The sequence below is a fragment of the Cinclus cinclus genome, chromosome 22 (genome assembly GCF_963662255.1).
Source record: "Cinclus cinclus chromosome 22, bCinCin1.1, whole genome shotgun sequence".
NCBI classification, from domain to species: Eukaryota; Metazoa; Chordata; class Aves; order Passeriformes; family Cinclidae; genus Cinclus; species Cinclus cinclus.
In genome coordinates, this window is record NC_085067.1 from 4,478,055 (window position 1) to 4,502,733 (window position 24,679).

The following is a 24,679-nucleotide window of genomic DNA, read 5'->3' on the forward strand; positions in this document are numbered from 1 at the left end:
CTGCCCCCTCCCGCGGAGCCGGGCGGTGCTGGGCGCTCGGGGGCGGACCGGGGGCGGTGATGGCGATGCCCCTCCCGGTGCGGCGGCGGCGCGCAGCGGGGCCGGGGCCGCTCACACCGGCGGTGACGGCGGCGGCGGGGCCATGAAGGTGAAGAAGAGCGGTGGGGCCGGGGCGGCGGCGGCCAGAACCGAGGAGGAGCTGGGCCGAAAGGCGCTCATCGGGCCCGACGACGTGCTGGGGCTGCAGCGGGTCACCAGCGGTGGGTACCGGGGATGGCGCGGGGGGGAGGATGGGGAACGTGTCCCCGTGGGGCTTTTCCCGGGGGAGAAAAAGGATAGCTGGTCCTCTTCTCCGACGGGTCTAGACCCTGGGGAAAAAGGAGCCGTTCCACCTTTCAAGGGGGCTAACCCAGAGGGAAAAGGAGAACCGGTTCTTCCTTCCCGGGGGATGAGAAGTGGGGATGCAGCACGGCAGGGGACAGTCCGCACCGGGATGTGGCACTCCTGGGGCTGGGGAGGAACCGGGGAATGGCCGGAGCTGGGGATGCAGCCCCCCCGACTCTGGTGTTGGGATGCTCCTCGCTGCTCTCCCCATCCATCACCCATTCCCTGTGTCCAAGTGGAGCTTCCCACCCTGTGCCCACGGCAATGGGATGGGCTGGATCCCTGGCCACAGCACGGTGGGGGGGGCGAGGGGGGGCCTTCGTAGCAGCCATCCCAGTTTCCCCCTCTCCAGTGGAATATCCAGTGGGATACCCTCACCCGTGCTCTTGAGGGTATCTTGGAGGTGGTGGGTGGGAGTGTGAGGCTGGAGGGGCTGTTGTGCTTGGCAGAAGAGCTCGGGACAGCACCACACGGGACTGGAGAAAGGCCAGGACAGGGGGGAATGGCTTCACACTGATAGGGAGTGGGTTTAGATTAGATATTAGGGAGAAATTCCTCCCTGGGAGAGTGGTGGGGCCCTGGCATGGAGAAGCTGTGGCTGCTCTATCCTTGGAAGTGTTCAAGATGAGGTTGGATGGGGCTTGGAGCAACCTGGGCTAGTGGAAGGTGTCCCTGCCCTGGCAGGGGGTTGGAACCAGATGTTCTTTAAGGTCCCTTCAAACCCAAACCACTCCATGGCAATGTGCGTGCCTCAGGCCAGCCTGGCCTCAGTGATGCCCCAGGGACAATCTATCCTGGTGTCCCAAAAAGTCCTTTTTCCACATCCTACGACTTTTGGGTTGTCTCTCTGGGCTGTCAGGGTGGAGGGGCTGGCCTGGGGTCTGGCTGTGCTCCCTGTGCCTTGCAGTGCTTTGTGCTGTGACCTCCAAGCCAGCTGTGTGTCACAGCTGGGGCTGTCTGTGCAGAAACTTGGGCAGGAAGGATGTGGCTGCGGGTGCTGGTGCGTGTGGGCAGCCCCTCGGGGCTGCTGTGTGAGCAGGATGGGAGGAGGACAGCCTGGCAGGGACTCGTGTCAACCCTCAGGAAGGGCTTACAGAGGCTCCTCTGAGCGGGGCTGCTGTTGCTTGGGTCCCCTTCTGCAAGCTGAGCTGCTCTGCTGGTGCAGATGAGTGATTCATTGGCCAGAAATCCCCTGCCTGTAGCAGGAAGAGCCACGCAGCGGGCACTGAAGCATCCTGCCAGCATCCTCAGTTGGGTGGTGAATCCAAGCCATGGCCGTGTGAAGCACTGCTCACTTCATGGCAGCCTCTGTGTCCCTGCCCTCACCAGGGCTGTCTGCAGGGGACAGGGCCATCCCACGGCCTTGCTGTCACCTCCCTGCTGTCAGTGGGGATGGATGGTGCACGCTTTTGGTAAGCTCCTGCCTTCCCAGGGAGCAGGGAAGGCTAAGCTGCTGAGCCAGGCTTGGAGCAGAGCTGGTTGTTGTCTGTGCCTGGGTCAGAGTGCTCTGGAACGCAGGGAGGATGTGAAATGCATGAAAATGTGTTCCTCTCTTGCTATGAGACTTGCTGGTACCAAGGTGCAGGTGGGTCATGCTAAACAGAGCCAGGCACTGTGATGGTGTCCCGGGCTTACCATGGGAAGTGCTTCCTGTCCTGCTGGGTGTGGGGCAGCCAGGAAATTCTCTCCATGCCTGAAACTCTCTGTGAGTTTGGGCATACAGGTAAACAGTACATCCATGCTGAGCATATTGTATCTTACCACCCAGGAACACTTTGCAACTCCCCTTCTCAAGCTCAGTTTTTTGTCCTGGTCTATTTAACAGAAAGCAAAGAATATTTTTCAGGTCTTTAACACCTAATGATTATTTGGGGCATTTTGTGGCCTTTGCTCATTTCTACACCCTTAAAAACAGATGGCAAAAAATAGCAATGTGAAACTGTTCCATTCTTCTGCTTCGGGTAGGGGAGGAGGAAGGATCAGGCTGTGGGAGAGAAGTTTACAGCTGCCCCAAGCTTTTAATGCTGAGTGTCAGGGCAGACACCACACCCTGTTGCAGCAATTCTGTCTTTGACAGTTTGAAGGAGGAGTTGGTGCACCGACAGAAATGTCCTGGTGCCCTGGATGCCCTTTGTTGTTCCAGAGAGAGGATAATCCATCTTTATCCAAACTCATGGGCCAGTAGCACGGCAGCTCATGCTCTTGAGAGGCTGCATTAAACTGTGTCCTGCCTGGGACCTGGGGAGGGCTAACCATGTTTTAGGGTTGCTTCATCAACCAAAACCCAGCAGGAAGGTGTGTTTTAGGAATGCTCACACCAGCAGCAGGCTATGTGTTTTTGAGCAGCCTTCCATGTGCAGGGAGAGGTGGAATTCTGGCTGTAGCACGGGATGGTTTGGGTTGTTGGGGACCTTAAAAACCACCTTGTTCCAGCTGCCTCTAGATGAGCTTGCTCCAAGCCTCATCCAACCTTTCCTTGAACACTTCCAGGGATGGGGCAGCCACAGCTTCTCTGCCCAGCCCGTGCCAGTACCTCAGCAGCCTGACAGGGAAGAATTCCTCCCTAATAATCTTTCCATCAGGCAGAACAGCTGGACTTTGCCCTCCCAGTGGGTGCAGCTGACCGAATGTGAGGTGGCTGGGCTGGGAGGGTGGCGAGGCAGGATGTGGTTCTGTGGGCAGCCACAGGAGCCAGCTGGGCTCTGCTGCTAATGTACTTCTAATAAGCTTAACTGGGGAGTTGTATGAACTGCCCTGCATATTCTGCATCCTTCCAATGTTAAATTCCCCGGCAGCTCCGGGCCCGCAACGTTTCTGGGCACGCTGGGGTCCAGCCTGATGGATCTGGGATGCTGCCCTGGGGTATCTGGGATGCTGCCCTGGGGTGTCTGAGCCTTCTGGCCAGGCTGGTTCTGGCGCTGCTCCAGCTGGATCAGGTGTAAAGGCGAGAGAACCATTTCCTTTGCAATTAGCAAGATTTGTCACTCGCTCACACAACTGTGGTTGGGAAAAGCGGAAAAAGCTCATGACGTGATTAATTTAAGATTGGCAAAGGAGTGGGGCAGAGCTCAGTTCAAATTGCAATTAATTACTGAGGCAGCCAGAAGATCAGAGGAGTCAGATGTGTAACAAAAGACAAGCTCCAGCCTCTGAGGCTGCCCTTCTTATCACCTGCACACTTTGCCTGTAACACCAGATCAAATCTTCCTTTTAAAGTTTTATTCTAATGCTGATTTTATTTTAGCAAACCAAGGGGATAAATCATTGATTACATGCTTGGAAACAGTTTCAAAACAAACCCTAAAAATAAGGAACACACATGTAATAATTTCTGAAAGTAATCTCTTCCTCAAACTGTCACTTGGGATTTCTCTGAGACTTCTCTAGGCAGCTTTAGCTAAAGGCCAGCTTGGCACAAGGCTGTCTCAGTGGGTTAGGCAGGCCAGATCTTTCTTGGGGGACTTTCATACCAGTTTCCTGCAGTCAATTAAAGAAAAAAAACCAAATAAACCATTTCCTTTCCCTCTGCCTCAGCAGTTCAAGTCCAGGATCCATGTTCAAATCCATTTCTAAATCTGTGGGGTTTGGATAGGCAAGGAGGGAGGGAGGCACTAAAAGGAATGTGAGGCAGATGTGCATGAATCCATCTTCAAAGCACTCCTGGACCATGACTTTCCTCCCCAATTAATGGGGAGAATGTATTTTATTAGGAGTTCTGAGGAGCTGTGGGTGTCTGCGAGGTTAACAAATCCCTGTTCTGCCTTGTCCAGGGCTGTGATGTGTGGCTGTGTTTTGATGTGCTGATTTCTTGTTGCAGAGCCATATCCCAGAGCTGTGCCAAGCTGCTCTCCTCATGACCCTTCTCTCAGCATCCCACACAGGCTGTGAGCTTTTCCAGGGCTCCGTGTTTCCCAAAGTCTCACAGTACAATATGAGCTGTTAGGATTCCCAGGGGCAGCACACATGGTGTGCCTGTGGTGTGGGATTCCTCCTTCTCCCAGGGTTGTGGGTTTGGGCCATCCCTGGTGGAAATGGAGAAGGTAAGAGGCAAGCTGAGAGAGTCAGCCTGAGGGTCTGGGCAGAGCTTGGCTTTGGCTCAGCCCAAAAATAGCTGGTTTAGTTGATGTTGTGTATGTGGTTTCAGACTTTGAATGCAATCAGCATGAAAAGGGGGCAGGAGAAAGTGTTTGGGTGCCTTGGAAATGGGGGAAGAGCAGCTCCATCCACAGGCTGCAGGGCTGTGATCAGATTAATTGTGAGAGGGTGAAGTGTGGAAAGCTCCAGCTGGAAAAAAAATAAAAAAAGAGATGAGCAGGCTGCCACAAAAATCAGAGCCTGGTGAGCTGTGCAGTAGGACTTGGCAACTGAGGGGCTCTGGGGACCTTGGGAAGTGCCTCAGCCTGGAACCTCCTGGCCTAAATCCCTCTGCTTCCTTGACAGTAAATGTGCTGCTGTGGAAAAACCCCTGTGGGATTCTTCTGGTGCAGGATTTTCCTTCTGGGACACTGCAGCAGCCTAATCCAGGGCTAGGTCAGAGGGCAGCTGTTTCCCCTCCCTGTGCAAGCCCCCTTGGCCCCTGGTTCTCCAAACCCCATGGTTTGGGCTGGAGGGATCTGTTTTACAGGTTTAGATCCTGTTTCAGGCAGAGGGCAGGGAAATGGTTTATTTTTTTCTTTAACTGAACCCAGGTTGTCTGGGCAGGTGTATCAATAGCACCTGAAGCCTGCCCTGCCTTCCCCCCAGGTCCTGCTCCGTGTCCTGCGTCACCACTTGGCCTCTTTGCAGGGTCTGGGCTATTTTTGCTTCCTCCTGAGACTCTTCAATCTGATAATCTCCTAATCTCCAGATCCTGGCAATTCCTCTGCATTTGTCTTGGCTTTATACCTGGCTTATGTCTTGGGAGTTGGCTTCAGAATAGCTCCTGACCTTGTTGGTTAATGCATGTTAAGAAATAGGCATGCATAACTACAGGAGCCTTCTCACCCATTCCCTAAATTGTTGTTGTCTGTGTCGGGAGAGAAATTCCTGTTACAAGTCACTGCTGTTGTCTCAGTCTCTTGTACAACATCCTCCTGCTTTACACCCATTTCCAGGACCAGATTTTCAGTTCTTTCTTACCATGGGTGCACTCTGCTTTCCTCAGTGGGCTCTTAAGGTCTTAAAATAGGAGCTGCCCCATGTGAGATTAGACTTGATGAGCACAGAAATATCCATGGTGTCTGTGAGAGGGGACATGTGCTTCCTCCTGACTGCAGAGACGGGGAAAGGAGCAGAACGAAGAGGGTGAACCCTATTGCCCATGAACTTGTGATAAGGTGTGCCTGGTGAGGTGGTTGCAAGGGAAATTTGGAAATCTAAGATCAAGTTTTAGTTCTCTGTGATGAGGAGCAAACCTGGTCTCAAATGACAGGGAGAGGTCCAGAGGAGAAAAAAAAAAAAAAAAAAGCAGCCTTTGTTTGTTTTCCTGTGTTATTTAGCACTGTGTTATCCCTCACCTTTTGTGCTCCCCTCTAACACCAGCTACTAAAATACACACCTGGAATTATGCACCAGGGTTCAGGATGTGCCAGTGTTCACAGGCAGTGCCTGCTGGCATTGTCCAGGCTGTTCTGCTGGTTTATTTTGTAATCTTGGTTGGGTTTGGGAGGGCAGGAAGGTTTCCTGGGTAAAAACTATCTCTTCACTGTATTGGGCAGTGGAGGTATCACCTCAGAACTGTACCAGGGGAAAGAGCACCTGCTGATTCTGAGAGCAAAGCTAGAGACCACAGAACTGTTTGGGGTCACTTTGGAATAGCTTTTTCCTACAAAGGGCATTGGAGGATTTGTGAAGGAATTAATTGAGCCAGATTCAGGAACCAATCTCCTTTGCTGCTTCCTCAGACCATCACAGTGGTGTTGGTTGTGATCCAAACTTTTTGCAACCGTGATAGGTCTTAAGATAGAAATTGTCTCTAAAAGTGGGGAGTTGCAGGTCTTTGGGCATGGTCCTGAGGTTATGGGAAAGAAGCTGGAGAGGCACCATCAGGAATGGTGATGTGTGAGTGAGAAGTGGTGCTAATACCAGGTGAATTGTTTTCAGGAAGGGTTTGGGGTTGGAGGTCTGGGATATGACAATTCCCTGAGCTCTAGGAAAGGGTAGGAGGTACTCCTCTTTTGTGACCTTTTTTTTTTTTGCACTACTAAATGTGGGTACTTTAGGATAAGAACCAGTCTGATGGGGTTTCCATGACAGTGCTGCTGTGTCCATGCCTTCATCCCTAAATCAGGTGAGTACTGAAGGCTCAGGACCACACCTTGATGGTTCAGTTCTTAACAGGCAAACAGCACAACCTGCTTCAGGGGAAGTGGAAGAAACAAGAAAAATCTATCCTGAGAGACCAACCCACCATTCTCTGTAACAATTCCCTCCATGGAGGTTCGATCTGCCTCATTCCCAGCTGAAATAACCACGGCTGCTGCCTCCCTTCCCTGAATCCTGGCGATGGTGAATTAGGATAAGGGAAGCAGATGATACATTTAAGTGAGTCACGGAAGTGTGGGCAACTGGGCCCTACAGTAATTTAAAAATAAGTGTGTATGGGATGAGATTAGCAAATCTGACAGTGCTCAGCTAAGCAGAAGGATCTGCCAATTGCAAGCAGCCCATTCCCAAAAAGACCTCCCAGTGCAGCCGCAGGCTCCTGTTATTGTGGGGGAAAAAAATAACCAGCACATGGCTACTTTGATTGATTTTGAAGAGGAATAGCAGAAACAAATGTAACACAGACTGAGGGGATTATACATTCCCCTGGTTGTTTTTTTTTTTTTTTTTTTTTTTTTTTTTTTTTTTTTTTTTTTCCCCTGTCTAGGAGACTGGGCACTGCTGGAGGAGTTTAAAACCCACTTCTTGACTGCAGTATTCTGGCAGCTGATCTTCCTGGATGGCATCCAGTTGTATATTGGCATGCTGAGCAAAACAAAAAAAAAAACAAAAAACAAAAAAAATTCGAATGGCAAAAAGATTGGGAAAATAACAGTGTAGGGGTGCAAACATCAATGAGCAGGAGCCTGGTGGGGATTCTACCCGGGGTTTACTCCTCTTTGGAGGCTCTGCTTGGCTCTGCTCTGCTCCAGATGAGTCATGGACATGTTACTGCAGCAACGCTGCTGCCAAGGAGGGGGATAAAGCTGTTGCCATGGTGCTGGATGGGCAGGAATTCTGCAGGAGTAGAAACACTTAATAATTAACTTGCAGACAAACGCTGCTTCAGATTTGCCAGCGTGCTCCAGGGAAGGTGTCCTGGGCTCCTGGGTGATTGCTGCCTGTGTCCAACATCCTTCCCAGGGAACAGCCAGTGGCCATGGGCCCGGGGAGGGGGAGCTGGGCTGTGGGAAGCTGTGCCTGCTTCCATCAGTTTGTGTTTTTGCATGCTGGTGCTTGGAGTTGGGAAGTTGTGGGACGGGTTAGGAATTGGGGTGGCTGATGTGTCAGAGCTGAAAATCGTGGTGTAATTGCAGGACATCTCCCTGAGGAATGCTAAACATCAGGGCCTAAGGCAAGGGATGGGTTTCAATTCTTGTCCTGTCTTCTTGGCTGCTGTTAAAGATAGAAAAGAAGATTTTTTTGTGCAGTTCTTGGGATATTTGACCGAACACAGGCTTGTGTTTTTTTGTGGTAGAAAAAAAGGTCGAGGTTATAACTTGTTCTTTCTGACAGCGCGGGTGCTGGTGTCAGTTTTAGCTTGTGCTGTGTTGATAGGGAAGGGAAAATCCCTGCCAAATGCCAGGGATGCTTTGAACACTGTCCTCTCCCATTTATAGAATTGTAGAAACTCCAAGTGTTTTGGCTTAAGAGGGACCTCAAAGATCATCCACTTCTATCCCTTCTGCCATGCAGGGACACCTCCCACTAGACCAGGTTGCTCCAAGCCCCATCCAGCCTGGCCTTGAGCACTTCCAAGGATGGGGCATCCACAAATTCTCTGGCATTCCTTTGAGCATTCACCATATGGGGTTGTTGGAGAGTAGTAAAACTGTCCAGGGAGAACATTTAACACCTCTGTTCCTTGCACTGAATTTACTTGGGCTGTTCTCCAAGTTATGGAGATTTGGAAGGAATAAAAGGCTTCTAGGAAAGTGCTGGTGCCAGGTGTTCATGCCCAGGAGCTCAGAAGTCTCTCACAGTGGTCCTGGTTTTCTTAGACCTGTGCTGAAGTTGGGTTGGCATGGGCAGGTCTGAGCTCTGAGCACTTTTAACTTGTTTTGATGTAGTCAATGACTAAGCCTCAGGTGGATGGATTTGTTGGAGTTTCAGAAATAGGAAAGTAGACAGAAACAAGTGATTAGCTGAGATTAACAGCAGGAATTAGTAGCTGAGAAAGTGCTTCGAATTAAAATGTTAAAGTATTATTTTTCCCTTGGAACCTCCAGAACCAGTCTCCTACATCAATCAAATGTGCTGTTGTTTGAAAGCTGACTTGACTTGGCTACACAGAGCATTTCTTTAGATTTGTCAGAGTAAAGTAAGTTATTGGAGCTGCTTTCAATCTGTGCTGCATGTTCTCCTTGCCCAGGGAGGAGAATGGTTCCTATGACAGGAGCTGGCTCAGGGCACATCCAGGCAGAAGGCCAGAATTGTGGAGATTTTAGTAGTGGAATCCTCATCTCTGGAAGTGTTCAAAAGGCCTGTGGATGTGGCACTTCGGGCATGGTTAAGTGGTGAACACAGCAGTGCAGGGTGAAATGTTGGACTGGATGATCTTAGAGGGCTTTTCCAACCTTAACAATTCCGATTCCATCAATTTCTCTCAAAGATATTCAAAGCAGGGGAGGGCTCCTCTCCCTGTTTTCCTAACACAGGGAAAAGCTTCAGCATCATTTTCAGTGCTGAGGAAAACAAGCCCTGGGTGTGGGGTGAGCATCAGTGGAGAGAAGAGGCCACCCTTTGTCTGCAGAGGGCTGGAGCAGGGAGGTGGCACAGGGGAGGACACTCCTGTTCCAGTTAAGTGCAGCTTAGTGCTCCCAAAGCTGCTTAGCCCTCACATTCTGCCACAGGGCAGCTTTTAAAACAGGCAAAGCCTCTTAACACTGGAAAGGCTGGGATTTGATGGAGGTGCTGACTAGTCTCAGTACCCCGGGAGGAAATGGGTGCAGAAGTTGCTGGCACAGGGTTGGGAAAAGGTGATGACCTCCATGTGTTGGGGGAGAGAATTCTTTGCCCTGTCCTGTCTGAGCAGGGCAGAGTGAGCCTCCAGAACTGAGACTGTCTTCAGAGACATCAGTTCTAAGTTAAAACAGGCAGTAGTGGAGATGTATTTGGTCTGCTCTCATTGCTGCTGTGGCCTTCAGAGTACAGCCAGAAATTCCTGGTTTTTCAGGGCAGCCTTCATTTAAATTTGCTTCCCCCTGCAGATTATTTGTGCACTCCAGAGGAAAATGTTTACAAGATAGACTTCACCAGGTTCAAAATCCGGGACATGGAATCTGGCACAGTCTTGTTTGAAATCACCAAGCCAGCAGCTTCAGGTGAGTGCACACACAAAATAAGGTTTCTGTGAGCAAATTTGTTCTTTTGCCTTTCCCCACTCCTTTTACTCCATTTATTTCCCCAAAGTAGCACAGTCTCTCCACTGCAGGAGAGCTGGAGCCCTGTCTTGCAGCAGTAATGTTTTTCAGGTATCTCTTTGTACCAACAGGGTGAACAGAGCTGGCTGCTGCTGTGCTCTTCCTGTTGCCATCTGTGATGGGAAGGGACAGATGGATGTTGTAAACAGGAGCAGAGGAGGAGGAGGAGGAGATCACTGAGTGTTTTTTTTTTCTTGGCTGTTCATCAGTTTGTGCCCCCTGCACATAGTTTAGCTGCTAGTTTAACATATCTCACTGAGGAGTCAGGAAAATGTTATTTCCAAAAGAGAGTAACTGCCAAGGGGCAAATCAAACAAACTGAACATTTGCCCTTTATTTTTTGTTTCTTTTGTTTAATTAATTTTTTAGGTGTTACTTGTAAGCATCCAAGTGTTGCCTGTTGCCAGTGGTGATAAAAAAACAGGGCAGCTGTTCTTTTCCTGGCCAAGCACTTTTAACCCTTCCCCACCTCCCTGCAGGTGACAGGAAGTTTTCTGTAGCTTATAGGTAGCAAACCAGGCACGCTAAGGGAAATGGCTTGTTCAGAGTCACTCTGCAGTCCTGATGTGAGGTAGGAGCAGTAGACGAGGAATAGAAATCCAGAAGGTAAGAAATTACTCAAACCAAAGGTCCACCTTGCAAAGTTCCATCTCTGAGTGACCAGTGGTGGACACCTGGAGGAGGGTGAGCTCAGCTCCAGAGTGGTTTCCTGGCTTGTGTGGCACAAGAACACCACTACGAATATCCCACCCCCCGAGTTTCTGGTTCTCAGGCAGCTCTGACAGAGCTTTCTTTGGCCTTTTGCAGAGCGGGAGCACAATGACAGGAAGGATGTGGACCCCAACGCCGGGCGCTTCGTGCGCTATCAGTTCACCCCAGCCTTCCTCAGACTGCGGCAAGTGGGAGCCACGTGAGTAACCCCCTCTGCTCCTTGGCCTGGCACAGAAAACAGCTGAAATCTTGGGGGAAAAACCCATCTCTTCCATCTTCATCCTGCCAGGAAGTTGATTGAACAGGGGGCTTTTTCATTTGGTGTGAGGGTCTCCAAATCTCTTGCCTTCTCTGCCGCTTTAGGCTTAGTCAGGGGTAGACCTGGTGCTGAAGAGATTGATGCTAAAAGAGGCAAAATAAAGTGGGAAGGCTCTCCAAAGAATAGAAGGCTCTGGAGAGACCTTAGAGCACCTTCCAGTGCCTGAAAGGACTCTGGGAGAGCTGGAGAGGGACTTTTGGAAAGGACCTGGAGTGATAGAATGTAGGGAATTGCTTGGGTTAGGTGGGATTTTGGGAAGGAATTGTTCCCTGCGAGGGTGGGGAGGCCCTGGCACAGGGTGCCCAGAGAAACTGTGGCTGTTCCATCCCTGGAGGGGTCCAAAGCCAGGCTGGACTGAGCTTGGGGAAATCTGGGATACTGGAAGGTGTCCCTACCCATGGCAGGGGTGATATTGGATGAGCTTTAAGGTGTTTATGTGTTGCTGTGGTGTGTCCCTGTAGAATGCTTTAAGTAAAAGAGGAAACAATAATTTGATTAGTGCTGTTGCTTTCTATTATTTTTGGCTTTTTTTTATTTTTTTCAGAGCTGTCTTCTGCTTTTCAGGAATGGTGCAGATTTTATTGAAGCATAAAAGCTCATGTCAGTTTTACCCTTCTTTTTCAGGGTGGAATTCACAGTAGGGGACAAACCCATTAATAATTTCCGTATGATTGAGAGGCACTACTTCCGTGACCAGCTGCTGAAAAGTTTTGATTTTGAATTTGGCTTCTGCATCCCCAGCAGTAAAAATACTTGTGAGCACATCTATGAATTCCCCCAGCTCTCAGAGGATCTCAGTAAGCTCTTTATTATAAACTTCCTTTTCTGGCTTGTCACACCATGATGTTCATCTGAGGTGGTTTGGGGGAACCCTTTCTTAAAAGCTGTCTCTAGAGAGTGGGTTGGGTAGAATAATTCATCCTTTTATATCTGTGTTAACACAGATTTTGTTTTCTAGTAGGATGTATCTCATCACATGCCAGGCAGTTGCTTTTTTTTTTTTTTAAATTCATAAAAGGGAAGCTTCAGTATCAGGGAGAAAAAAAAAAAGATAATTGTGTTATAAAACAAGCAAAAAATAAGATTAAAAAGACATCCAATAAATGGATAACTTAAATGTTATGATCTCTTTTAATGCTTGATGTGCTATATTGTGAGCTTGAGAGGTTTTATTATGAGCATAACTTTTATTTTCTCTCCTCTCTTCCAAGACACAATAGCACAAGCACTAAATCTCTGTGATCTTCCTCTTTACAACCCATAATTGTGTGTGTCAGCACTAATATTACAGTCTGTGGCCCTGCTGTCAGGCCAGAAAAAATTTACTTTGAGTCTGCCGTTTTATCACTGTTTTTAAAAACAAAACGAAAAGAACCCCAACCCAAAATGTAATGGGTTCTTGTTCTGAGTTCCCCTTTATATGGTGCCTTAATATATTTGGATTATGGACATTTTTCATCCCTGAAAGTGTTCAAAGAAAGTGTGGATGTGGCACAAGGATTTAGCCAATTCAAGTTGGATCTTAAGGCCTTAGAGGGCTTTCCCAACATAAAAATTCCACGATTACGCTTGAATTGTTTAAAAGACACCAACAAGGAGTGGTTTGGGCAATTCCCATTTGGGTTTTGGTTTTTCACCTGATTTTGCAGCTGCCTGGCTGGCACTGAGCAGTGCTTGAACCCAGCACTGAGCAGCACCATTGATTTTGTTGTTTTTTTTTTGTTGTTTGTTTTATTTTTCTCCCCCCCACCCCGTTTCCCCGACGCAGTTCGAGAGATGATCCTGCATCCCTACGAGACACAGTCGGACAGTTTCTACTTTGTAGACAACAAGCTGGTGATGCACAACAAGGCAGATTATTCATACAGTGGAGGACCTTGAGTGTGAGCTGGATGGTCCCAGCTGTGCTGGCCTCCCCTTCCCTCTGGAATTCATCAGGGATCCCAAACCCCTCCAGCTCTGCTGCCTGCAATGTCACCTGGACAAGGATCTACCGACCAAGGACTCTTTGCCACAGTAGGAGTTTCATGACATCTCTTTTGAGCTTTGAAGCAGACCCAGTTCTTCAGAAGTTTTAAGCTAAAATCATCTTTGGATACCAATTCCCTAAGTCCTTTAAGTGTCTGCTTTGAAAATGGCCTTGTGGGACCTGATTATGTGAATTTATGTTCCTGCCCTCGAGTATCTTTTAGGATTTTGCTTTCCCAAAGAATGTAATCAGAGAAACCATGGGAGTGGATGGAAAGGCAGAGGTTTGGGTGGTTGTTTCTCTTTGTTGAATGCTTCAAAGGCCAATTTAACTTGTCCAGCCTGTTGAAAATATTGAGCAAAACATCTCACCAAGGCAAGTTTCATCTTTAGATTGGCTCTCTCCATGAGTATTTCATCCTTTAGTGCCCATCCTTCTGTGTAATGTTCTGTTTAACCTTGAAGACACCAAAACCTGTTATGAAGAGCAGTAGTTCAGTGACAGAGCTGTGTAAATGGGATGTTTTTACATTTACATTCCTTTTACATTTCAGATGAAGGTAAAATGGCATTGTGGGTCTATGAGGCTCCATAAGTACATTCCATTGATTTCAGGGTTTTTTTGCAGAATAATCAGGAAAAGCAGAAGGATTTTAGCTTTATTTAACATTTTTGCTTTATTAAACATTCAACCTTTTCATGTCACACATTTCCTATGTCTATTTTTTTTCCCATCTCTGCTTGATACCAAGATAAGGACTTCAGCACTGCTTGTTAAAGCAATGTTTTAATTGTCTAGGGCAGCTGGGGAGTGTGAAATTTCCAATTTTCTATTTGTATCTGCATTTAAGGGAGGTTTAGACAGTGTTTCCCCTTTGTTAAAAATGTTTCTCATCAGATATTAGTACAGGTGAAACTAAATCTAATAATCTACAACTTTAACACACAGCAAAAAAAATTAGCAGAAGTTCTCTCTTCAGATTCTGTAAGAAGTTTAACACAAATTTAGCCCAAGAAATAGCAACACCAGGAATAAACTACTGTGGGGTGACCTGTTGTCATGAAACCCTTACTCTGAAGGTCAGTTCACTGATATACAAAAAAAAAAAAAAACCAACAAAAAAACCCCAACAAAAATAAAAGACAGTTGCAGTCTGTAGATATTTCTATAAATACTTGATGTCTCCATGTCTAATTCTGTGAGTTGAAGTGGAACATTCTATGTTAGCCTCAGATAGGTGTAATAATTGTAATAATTTTTATAAAAAATACCATTTCCAGTCGTGATGAGCATCTCTGTAGTCTCAGCCTACGTCAGACAGGACTACAAACAATTCCAAGTGTAGCCTAAGGACAGGGAGGTTTTTGTGCTCTTGTTGGGGTTGTGGTCACTTTTCAATGTGTCACCATTTGTATTTGGCTTGGCTTTTTTGACTGCTGAGAGAGGAGGCAGGTTTTTGTTTTTTTTTTTTTTTTTTTTAGAAAAACCACAGTGATTTTAGGTTACAGCACAGTTTTTATTAAGCTTGGTCGTTACCAAAGTGTGGTTACCAAGTTCACTGATTTTGCACAAGTAGTATCTTGTAGTAATTCTTAATCACAGTGAGACTTGTATTTATCACTATTTTTTGTCTCTAGTGGGTTAAATCATACAAATAGCCTACAGCTGACTGATCAGTTTGAGAGATACAAAGGGTTTCCTCAGAGCAGTACTTTGAGCTACTGACCATTAATTTTTTAGCACAATAATTACTGAAGATGAAAATTGTTTCAAAAATGTTTTCTTTCCTCTCCCAAGTTTTTTTTTTTTTTTTTTTTTTTTTTTTTTTTTTTTTTTGCATCAGGGCTGTTAAATTATATATCCAGTGACATTTTGCAAGTTTTACGTATTTCTGAGTTTTGTTTCAATTTGCAGGAGAAAAAAAAAATGTTAATTTAAAGACAAAATAGAGTGTATGTTTATAATTACCACTGTGTCCAGGTTTTTTTTTTGGGGGAGGTTATTTTTCACCTGCTGTTCACAACAGTCACTTCTGTACATAAGATTTTTAAAAGAGTTTTAGGAATGGAATTTGCCCAGAATTGCCAGTCATCTATTTAATATGTTGTGATGAGATCAGCTGTACTTTGATGTGGACTCTTGGGTGATTTGATAGAGTTTCCTCTGAAACAGTCATGTTCTGCTCCTTTTTTAAAGCTACTTCCTTTCAAGACTTATAAAAAAGAGTATTTCCATTAAAAGTATTACTGTAATCAAGGGAAATTTGAGTGGTAGACGTGCCCCTTATGAAAGAACCAAGAGAAAGTCACAGTGTTCCCAGGAGTGCAGAGTGTGAATGAAATTTCTGACGTTTTTCTAGAGTTGGTTTGAGGTTAAACACAAGAGGATGAATTATCAGCTGCTCCTTTCCTGAAATCTTTTATCATTCAGATTATATATATAATAATTCCAGTCTCACAGAAAATTTAGTGGGAATCATATGGGAGTTATTACACTGAATTTGTTGCCTAATCTTATTAGGAGTATTTTAAGCCAGAAATAAAGATTGAACATTTTCAATAAAATCAATTTCAACCAATTCTAACTTTAGCTTTTCAACTGGGACAATTTTATTTAAAATCCCCAGAGTTTGCCACAAGTAACAAATTCTGATTCCTAAACCAAGGCAAACACCAGGACTTTCTATGGGAAGTGCAATGAAGATTTTTTTTTTTGTTTTGGTTTTTTTTTGTTGTTGTTTTTTATTTTTTTCTGTGTCCCACTGAAGCAGCTATCACTGTTATTTCTCTGTCTCACTTGGGAGCTCTTTGTTATCATTTCCTCAAGGTCATCCCCATCCACAATCTTTACAAACACGTGGGAATCACTGTTTGGAGTGGAGAGAGGTTCTGTTCCTTTCCCACCTGCTCCTGCAGCAGCCTCACCTGTGGTGACATGAGGCACATCAACAAAAAGAACTAAAAGAATGTTTCTTCAAAAACTTTGGCCGTAGGGTTGTTGTTTTAATGCCACTTCTTGTCTTGCTTAAAAACCAACTTCAGAATTTAGTGTTAAAGACCAAACTTCATGCAGCACACAATAATTTCTGAGAGGGAGCTGAATTTGCAGCCCAGTTGTGAAACCCACATTTTTTTTCCCCTTAAACTGGCAGCTGATTCTTATTATAAACCAGAAGAGACTGAAGTGTTATTAGCCTTGTTCACAGAAGAATTCGTTAATCTTCTTAACTAGCTATTATTTTGTATTTTAACATTCATCATTATTGGGTTTGCTTTGGAAGTTCATTGCAAAATCACCAAATATTGGCTCTGGGAAAAAAGAATTTTTGTGTTTTCTTCCTTGATGTCATTTTAAACATGACTTTAATTAGCACTACAGCTCTGTTTTAACAAGCCAGCCTGGCAATTTGGGATCTGACTCTCTGAAAGTGAAAGAAAACATCCAAGAGCTCACCAAGATTATCTGCTAATAATGCCTGGCTGTTTCCTGTCATAAAACAGGATTAAATGAGTGCTTTACACAGTGACTTAATCTTGGAAAAAGAAACTAAGTCTCTCTGAGTGCTAATAGTGACATAATTTTTCTGAGAGACAGGGAAATTACAGCTCAACACATTCTTTTGGGGAAATTATAATTTGACTTTTTTTTTTTTTTTTTTTTTTTTCACTTTGTCAGTCTTGGATTCCTTTAGTGGTCAGGGTTTTTAAGAAAAGCAGCAATCCATTGCTGGTGAGCTGCATGCTCTAATAACTCACACTTCTGTGGCAGGGAGAGAAGCATTTCTTTTTAGAATTAACACATCAGCTGTGGTTGAAAATCTAGAAGCTTGGCTCTTAGTTCAGTGGCAAAAGCCAAAATTGTGTCTTTGAATTTTCTGTTACGTGGTGACATTTCTGAAATAACTGAGTGATCCACCCTTCCTGACTCAGAGGAATTTATTTATTTATTTGTTGTAACGTAGTAAGTCTCTCCAGAGTTGAAAACAATCTGCTGGTGTTTAGTTCTTGCTCATAATCTTTCTCTGTGTCTTGTTATTTTTTTTTTTTTTTGGGGGGGCAGGTCAGTAAGATACTCTGTTTTCCACCTCTGTAATTAGAGTTTTATTCCAAAATCTTGTGTAGTGTCACGGTGGTGGCTGGCTGTGTGTGAAACATGCAGGCTACCAACTTCCAAATCCCTTCAGTTTGAGAAAAAACTGTGAAAGTGTGCTGAAAATTATCCTACATAATCAACCCACAAAAAATAAACCCCAATCTTCATGACAAAAGTTAAAGGGATCTCTTAGTCATGCAAAGACTGGGGCTATTCAAGGTGAGAAAATGCTAATACCCAACTGTCCTATTTAGTAAGTGTTATAAAAATGCTCTATTAATTATTCATAACCTGGAATAGATGGTTAACTGCTCAAGTTTTAATTAGATCTGGTTAGGAAGAAAACCATAGAAATCAGTGTTTGGGGCCGTGGGGCAGCAGCTGGAACTGTGAGTATGGCACAGAAATTTGGGCTGGTTTGTGTGCATTTGGGGAGGGAAAGGAAAACAAGGACTATATAAAGAATAAATTTCAGCTCTTTGGACCCAAGAGCTTCAAGGCCATGGTGAGTGACTCAATTTTCTCCTGGGAGCTCCTGCTTGTGGTTCTTCTCTCTACCCCCAGCATAAAAACTGCCTGAATTTATAGAGGCTTTCCAGTATTAATGTTAAATACCATTGAGAGTTCATGTCATTTAATCTACATGGGAATTGCTGCTTGATTTGAGGGGTGTGGTGCTCCAGGTCTCACCTTGCAGCTCAGTTTTCTCCCCATGACTGGTCAGTGAGTGAAATTTGTGTGTCTGCAGCCCCCCCAAAAAACTCCCTGTGCTCCTGCCTGCTCTGGTGTCTGCTTGTATCTTAATACACCCAGCAAATCTGTTTGAATGTGACTTTTTATTTTTTTTTTCCTCCTTGGCATAGAAACAGAATTGTCTGTATTAAAATGTATTTATAAAAAAAAAAATATATATATATATATCTATTTTTTGTGGAAGGAAAGTAGGATTCTGGTTACTATACCACTGGGAAAACGCAAGGAGCATTTTTACTGAGTTAATTTCTAATTCTTTGTACCCTGGTAGTGATTTGTTTGCTAGGAGAACATTCACTGTGGCCCATCTTGTGGCAATGCAATGCACTGTCCTGCAGAGAATCTGGTTTTCAGAAAACTGGGAGTCTTTTGTTTCCTTTTTTGGGACAGGAGGGAACTGAGGAAATCACCAGGAATAGAAGGAACCTTGGCACGGAATCCATTCTGTGGCTTTGGCTTCAGCCTGTTTGACTTTTTGCAGATTAAGTAGAGAGAGAGAGAGTAAAGACTGAGACTTTGGGATTTAAAAAAAAAAAAAAAAAAGAAAATTAGATGCCACAATTTAGTCTTCCTGTAGGAGAAGGAGAGTCCTTAAATTAATTTATACAAGGTTTAAATAGGGACTGCACTTGCTTCAATTGATTTAATATTGGCAGCTTAGTCATCAGTGTGCATCCTAGGGAATATGCTTAACTTTTTCCATTACCTTGGAAAATGGTTCAAAAACATGTCACTTCCATTAGCAAGTGTTTCTTCTCCTGTAACAAATTGCAAAATGTGAAAAAAAAAAAAAAGAAAAAAAAAGAAAATAAATTATTGATCCTAGAAACGAGGGTGATTGTCCATTTTATTTAAATACTTACGTGAAAAAAATTTCAAACTTTCATTCCAGGTCTCTTCCATCAATATTCAAACTTCAGTTTTTGTGTAAATATGTGTGAGCTGCTTCATTTTTTAGTGATTTCTGGAAAGACTCTAGAGTAGTTTGGGTAGTTCTGAGGGTAAAACCATCACATTAAAAGTGTTCAGGTGGGATTTAACGTTCAGATTGGGAAAATGTCTTGGAGTGTAATTAAAATAAATTCGTATCAATTACATTAATGGGACTTTGGAGTTGCACTGATCACAGCTGTGTATCAGGCTGTGATTTTACAAAATTTGAAAAAGTCAATCTGAAAAACAAAGTGAAAAATTTGAGAATTTGTAAAAAAATAAAAAAACCGTGAAAAATAAATGAATTTTGAAGTACACTAACAGAACCTTGGAGTTCCCTGGATCACTCTTGTGCACCAGGTTGTGCTTCTGAAGGATTTCTGGCTGCACTTTGGAGAACCAAGTTCTGAAATTGAAATTGAAAAAGTGAAAATTGCTGTCTCTGCCTTATCGACTGAAACTGAACCAGCTGCTCAGGCTGAAATGAATTTTACTGCAGTAATTCCATCTTGATGGCTTTGATGTTTTATTCAGAAATTCCTGGGAAGACCTCTGTGTTTCTCTGGGAGCAGAACAACTGTCAGAAGAAAAGTAGGATGTTTCTGTTCGAAAATAACTTCTGTACCAAATTTTTGATTCCATGGAATTCCTGGGGACTTCTCACTCGCACAATATCCTGCAGGACATCACTGTGTGCTGGAATTTGAGTAAGGAATTTACTCATACAAGGGCTTCCCTTTTGGACTGTGACTTGGAATTCTTGCAGGGACTGGATGCTGATTCACTGAATAACTTAAAAAAAAAAAAAGAAGAGCAAAATCAGTGCTAATAACTAATAAAGCAGGTTAAAGAGCCTCTCTGATTTTGGTGCACAGGTATAACTACCTGGTCTTGCTTAGAAATCTTATAAGATTGCAAAGAACCTTAAATTAAAAAAGATAAAAAAATTATTCCCATGAAAACTGCACAGTGTTAAATGTCTTCCAAAAATAGGCTGCATTACCAGTGCTTCCCACCCCTCTTTAGCTGGTTTGTCAGCCTCATTTATTAATAAATATGCCTAATGATTCTGGGGGTGTTCTCTGCTTCTCCTCAGATTCTCATTTCCTTTGGCTTTTCTCAGCTGCTGAGTTATTGTGGCAAATCTTATGAGCTCACCCCATGTCTCTGTTCTATTTTGTCATTGTTCAAGGGCATTCATCTATCTCTGACTTGCATTCCCTTAACGTTCTTCACTTGTGGGAAGAACACTTCTCAGTGATAAAGTGCTCCACATTTCCCAATTTTCCCCTCTAACACAATGGATCTCACTTTAAAGATAATTTTAGAGATTACTGAAATCTCTCATTGCATGCTAGGATAACCCAAACCTATTTATTCTCCCTATCTGAGTCCACAAAATAGAGCAATTCCATTACAGAGATGATTTTTTTTCCCCTTCACCAGTGCTGTGCAAGAACTTAAAATAGGAGGTGAAATCATCCTGGATAATGTATTTTAATTAAAACTACAAAGAGAATTTAGGTAGGTAGAGCATAATTGCAGTTGGATGATACCCAGCCATTATTTTGAAAACTGACTTGGGACCTTATATAACAAAGGCCTGTTTTATTTAATAATAATTTAATTATTCTAGTGGAGGGCGTAAACCATGTTGATGAAGCTGCACATGAAAGTAATCTGCAGCAAGAAATAAAAACAGGCAGGGAATTTACAAACAACAATAGAGAAAACACATAATTAAATTTACTTCATGAAAGGGAGATAACACAGACAGGAGAGAAGAGCTCCAAACGCCTTCAGTTCTTCCCTTCCCTGTGGAATGGCAGAAATAACAATTGGGATTAAATGACATATGAAGAAGAAATTCTTCCCTGTGAGGGTGGTGAGTTCCTGGCAGAGGTTGCTCAGAGAACAACATGTGCCAGACCTGAAAACTAAAAACATTTAGAGTCTATTTTGGTAAAAAAAAAAAAAAAAAAAAATCCAAAAAGCAACCAAACACCAAACCCAAAACTCCAACCCAAACTTTGTTTTTTTTTTTTTTTTATGAGTTATGTGAAGGGCACAGTTCACTGATGTTGTTCCAGTCTTACTCTTCACTGGCATTTGACTGGGACTGGAAATCATATTTTTATTTCCCAAATGCATTCCTTACCATCCTGATCTATAATTAAGTGTCTAATTAACCCTGCTGCCTGCTTTGATGTCTGCACAGGTTCATAAATCAGGAGAACAGAGGGTTCACTGTACCTCTTAAAATTAAAATGTGCCCAGAGACCTGAGCACGAGTTCAGAGGAACAACACTGCCCCAGACACGCCGAGGCTCTTCAGCACTGAGATGTCAGATTTTAAAGATATTTCCCCACTGGAATTCATCAGCTGGCATTGCTCATAACCTAAATTTGAAATAACACTGCAGAAATATTCCTTGCAGCTGACAAGAACAGGGCTGTGCTTCCTGTGGCTGCGTGGATTCCTGTGGATGCTTGGAGGAAGCACAAGTGTCACCACTCAGATAACTTTTAAGAACTATTATTTTCAGCCAGTGTTTAAATTTCTGTAAGATATGTTAAAATGGGAAACATAATTTCCAGCCAAAACAAAAATTTGCACCTTTTAAAAATGCCTTTAATGCCAGCTAAGCATTGCCATTTTCTCCTAGATTAACTGGATATTTGGTAGAAAAGATTTTTTTTAGGAGGTGGGCTTTTTTTTATGTTCTGAAGTTGATCTAGAGGGAAAGGCAAGTATAATAAATGACTTAAGAGATGGTTCAGGTCTGGTGCCTCCAGCAGGTCCAAACATGCTGGGTTTATTCATGTACATGAAATTAAATTATTCAGCAGCTTCCTGGACGAGCAAGATCTTGAATTCTGAGTTCATCCCAATAATGTGAATTCCCTTCTCCAGTGTTTTTTTGTGACTGATGTGCCTCTGCCTGAGCTCTCAGTGGTTTTTTTTTTGTTTGTTTTTTTTTTTTTTTTTTTTTTTTTCCCTGATCCATCCAGCCTGGGCTGCTGCTGCTGCTGGAATGAATTTCCTGGTGCCAATGGTATGAGTAAGGAATTAATTCATGTGACTTAACGAGGGCCTTTGCTGCACAGCCAGGCCTAATTGGTTTTGTCAGGAATAAATCTTTAATGGTTTCTCTTGCCTCTCCTTTGTCCAGGTCACAGCTGGATCCATCCAGAGCAGGATTCTCCCATTCATCCAAACAGCAAAATGGCTCTGGGGTGAACTTCTGGTGGCCTTAAAGTGTGCAAGAAGGGCTGGGGTGGGGATTTTGGGAAGTCAACACAAGGGGAAAACTTCAAACTGAGAGAGGAGGGGTTTAAATGGGATATGAGGGAGACATTTTTGGCTGTGAGGGTGGTGAAGCACATGGAAGTCGTGGCTCAATGTCAGTCTTGGAGCAGCCTGGTCCAGTGGAAGGTGTTGGAACAAAATAGTCATGAAGGTCCCCTCCCACCCAAACCATTCTGTGATTTTGTGGTTAAAAAAAAAAAAAAGACCTAGAAATCATCAATTTCATATTTCAGTCAGCATTTATTATGATTATACCCAATACCTGGTATTTGTCATCAATGTGCTGCTTGAATAAGAGCCCCCAGGTGAAATAAGTGCCATGTGCATTAATGATCTTCCCACTGCTGTAATTTTCAGTAATTTCAGTGTTTTCCATGCAAACAAATATTCTTTGTGTGCGTTTATTTCTTTGAACTGAAAACACAGCCCTTTTCTGCTTCTACACAGACTGCATTTAAATTGTGTTTTATGGTTACTCCATCATAATTTTAGTAGTTCTTAATTCAATTTTTTGCTGTGACCACAGATGGAAAATGCTTCTTTAAAGCTTCCATTTATATCATTGCAGGGGAGGAATGCACAGTGAACCAGAGAGTTCATTTTCCACTACTGAGTGTTTTGGCTTTGTTTGTGTAAGACAGGAAATGGATTAGGAGGTCATGTAAAAGTGTTTGCTGGTTTTGATATTTAATAGTCTAAACACAAACATTTACACACAGATCTGGAAGCCTGAAGTACAAAAATGAAGCAGCAGCCCTGGTAAACTAAATTCTGGAATCCAAATATTTATTCCAGTAGTTTGAATTTGTTTGAAAGTGCCAAAAAGTCAGTTGCACTTCTCAAGATTTGTGTGCAAGAAAGCTGATGTGATATTCAGTGTTTTATCTGTTCCATAATTCCAGTTAATCACTGCTGGGTTTAAGTAGCTCAGTGCTGTGCCAGGGGTTTGAAAGATTGTGCTGAGAGAATTCTTTGATCCTATCTCAGTTCCTACCTCAACAAAAACAAGTGAATGTTCAGAAGGTGATGTTTTTATACCAAGAACAGGCAAATATGGGTGGCAGAAGTCTTGTAATAATTTGGTCCCACGAGAAAAGAGCTTCAAAACATAGTTCCAATATAAATGGTTATTTGAATGTTTTGAAGTTTAAATGAAACCTCCAATAAAAAAAGGTTAACCTAATAAATCCTAAACTTTAGAGTGCAAATCTTTCCTAATCATATGGTGGAGAGGGCAACAGTGAGCACTTTCTTCTGTTTTATAATAAGATATTTTTATTGTAATTGCACTTAAGGTTATTTTTTTCTCCAGACAGGTTTGCATAATCTCTTTGGAAGAGGCTGATTAAGCAGACAGCCCTAGCCTTGGACTGGGAAAACTTCATTCTTTCCTTTCTTTCTCGCCCTGTTTTCAGAGTGCTTCTTAAAATGGAATTTAATGCAAATATATCTGAAATAGATTTGCAATGTGTGCAAAATACTGATTGTATACAGTAGGTACAAAATAAGGTGTCACCAGCTCCGAGGAAATGTTGATGTGCTATCAGTCAAGTTATTTCAAAAGTCAAAAATAAGGATTGCAAAAGCTGAGGGTTACTCTTGTGTATAAACTTAAATAAAAGTAGTTAAATAAACATAATTTCAAACTTCTTAAAGGTAACTGTTCTGGAATTGCAATTTAAAGTATAACTCTTTCCTCATGAAGCCATATTTCAATGAGCTGGTTTTGTGTCTACCAGAGTCACTAATGCTAAACTGAATCAAGACAATAAAATTTCAGGTGTAGGAGCCTGAAGTGGAGCAGGAAAGGAAACCCAAACCCAGACAATTTATATTAGCTAATAACTTGCAGTATTGTTTGTTTATCTTTGTTAATAAAAGTTATTACAGGACTTTTCTTATAACTTATGTGAAATGTCCAGCCATTAATTTAATCCCATTAAATATGGAATGCATAGGGGAAAAAATACTTTTAGGTGCTTTGAGAAAATCACTTTATAAAGGGAGAACAAAACTCTAGTGTGGATACAAGAAACTCCAGAAAACACCAGAAAAAAACATGTTGAAGTGTTTTTTCCCCTTTTGTTCTTTATGTCTGATCATTCTTCAAAGACTCATTACCAAGAAAAAATATAGAATGAAGTCTGACAATTTGATTTCTTCTCTATTTCTTCCTCCCCCTCCAGTTTGTGATCATGTGTGTGGTCACAAGCATGGAATATATTGGTGCCCTCTGAGGGAATGGCTGAGCCTGAGGCCACAGAATTAACAAATTTTGGATGGGTTGCTGTGCCCATAAATGATAAATCTTCGACTCAGAAAAAGCAGTTTTGCTTTTCTTGCTTTCAAACCTGTGAATTTGGAGCTTCACAGGTATTTAATCCTGCTTTATAATGTTGTCCAGACTCCTACTGTCAGTTTTGATGGGTTTTTTTACATGCCATGGGTTTGCTTTAATCATCAATATTTTATTACAATTCTATCGTGGTTTTAGAGGGATGAGCTATCCCCCTGCACTTCCCCTGTTGTGTTCTCATGCTTTTTTTTTTTTTGTTGTTGTTGTTGTTGTCTCCCTCTACCAAATATAAAATATTGGGAATGCT

General features: G+C 43.4%; 1 protein-coding gene across 1 annotated transcript; it reads left to right on the forward strand.

Moving 5' to 3' along the window:
- Positions 1-133: 133 nt before the first annotated feature.
- UNC119 (unc-119 lipid binding chaperone) lies at positions 134-15,572 on the forward strand. The gene is made up of 5 exons (XM_062507107.1): positions 134-260; positions 9,777-9,890; positions 10,797-10,899; positions 11,644-11,816; positions 12,788-15,572. Exons 1-5 carry the CDS (start codon positions 143-145, stop codon positions 12,898-12,900), a joined length of 621 nt encoding a protein of 206 aa, XP_062363091.1. The 5' UTR covers positions 134-142; the 3' UTR covers positions 12,901-15,572.
- Positions 15,573-24,679: the final 9,107 nt, after the last annotated feature.

What these genes read in the sequence shown, in the direction of transcription:
- UNC119 (XM_062507107.1), top strand. Translation starts at nt 143, where the DNA reads ATGAAGGTGAAGAAGAGCGGTGGGGCCGGGGCGGCGGCGGCCAGAACC. An exon ending in CTGCGGCAAGTGGGAGCCAC is followed by an intron (nt 10,900 to 11,643) that starts GTGAGTAACCCC and finishes CTTCTTTTTCAG; the next exon opens with GGTGGAATTCACAGTAGGGG. An exon ending in CCAGCTCTCAGAGGATCTCA is followed by an intron (nt 11,817 to 12,787) that starts GTAAGCTCTTTA and finishes TCCCCGACGCAG; the next exon opens with TTCGAGAGATGATCCTGCAT.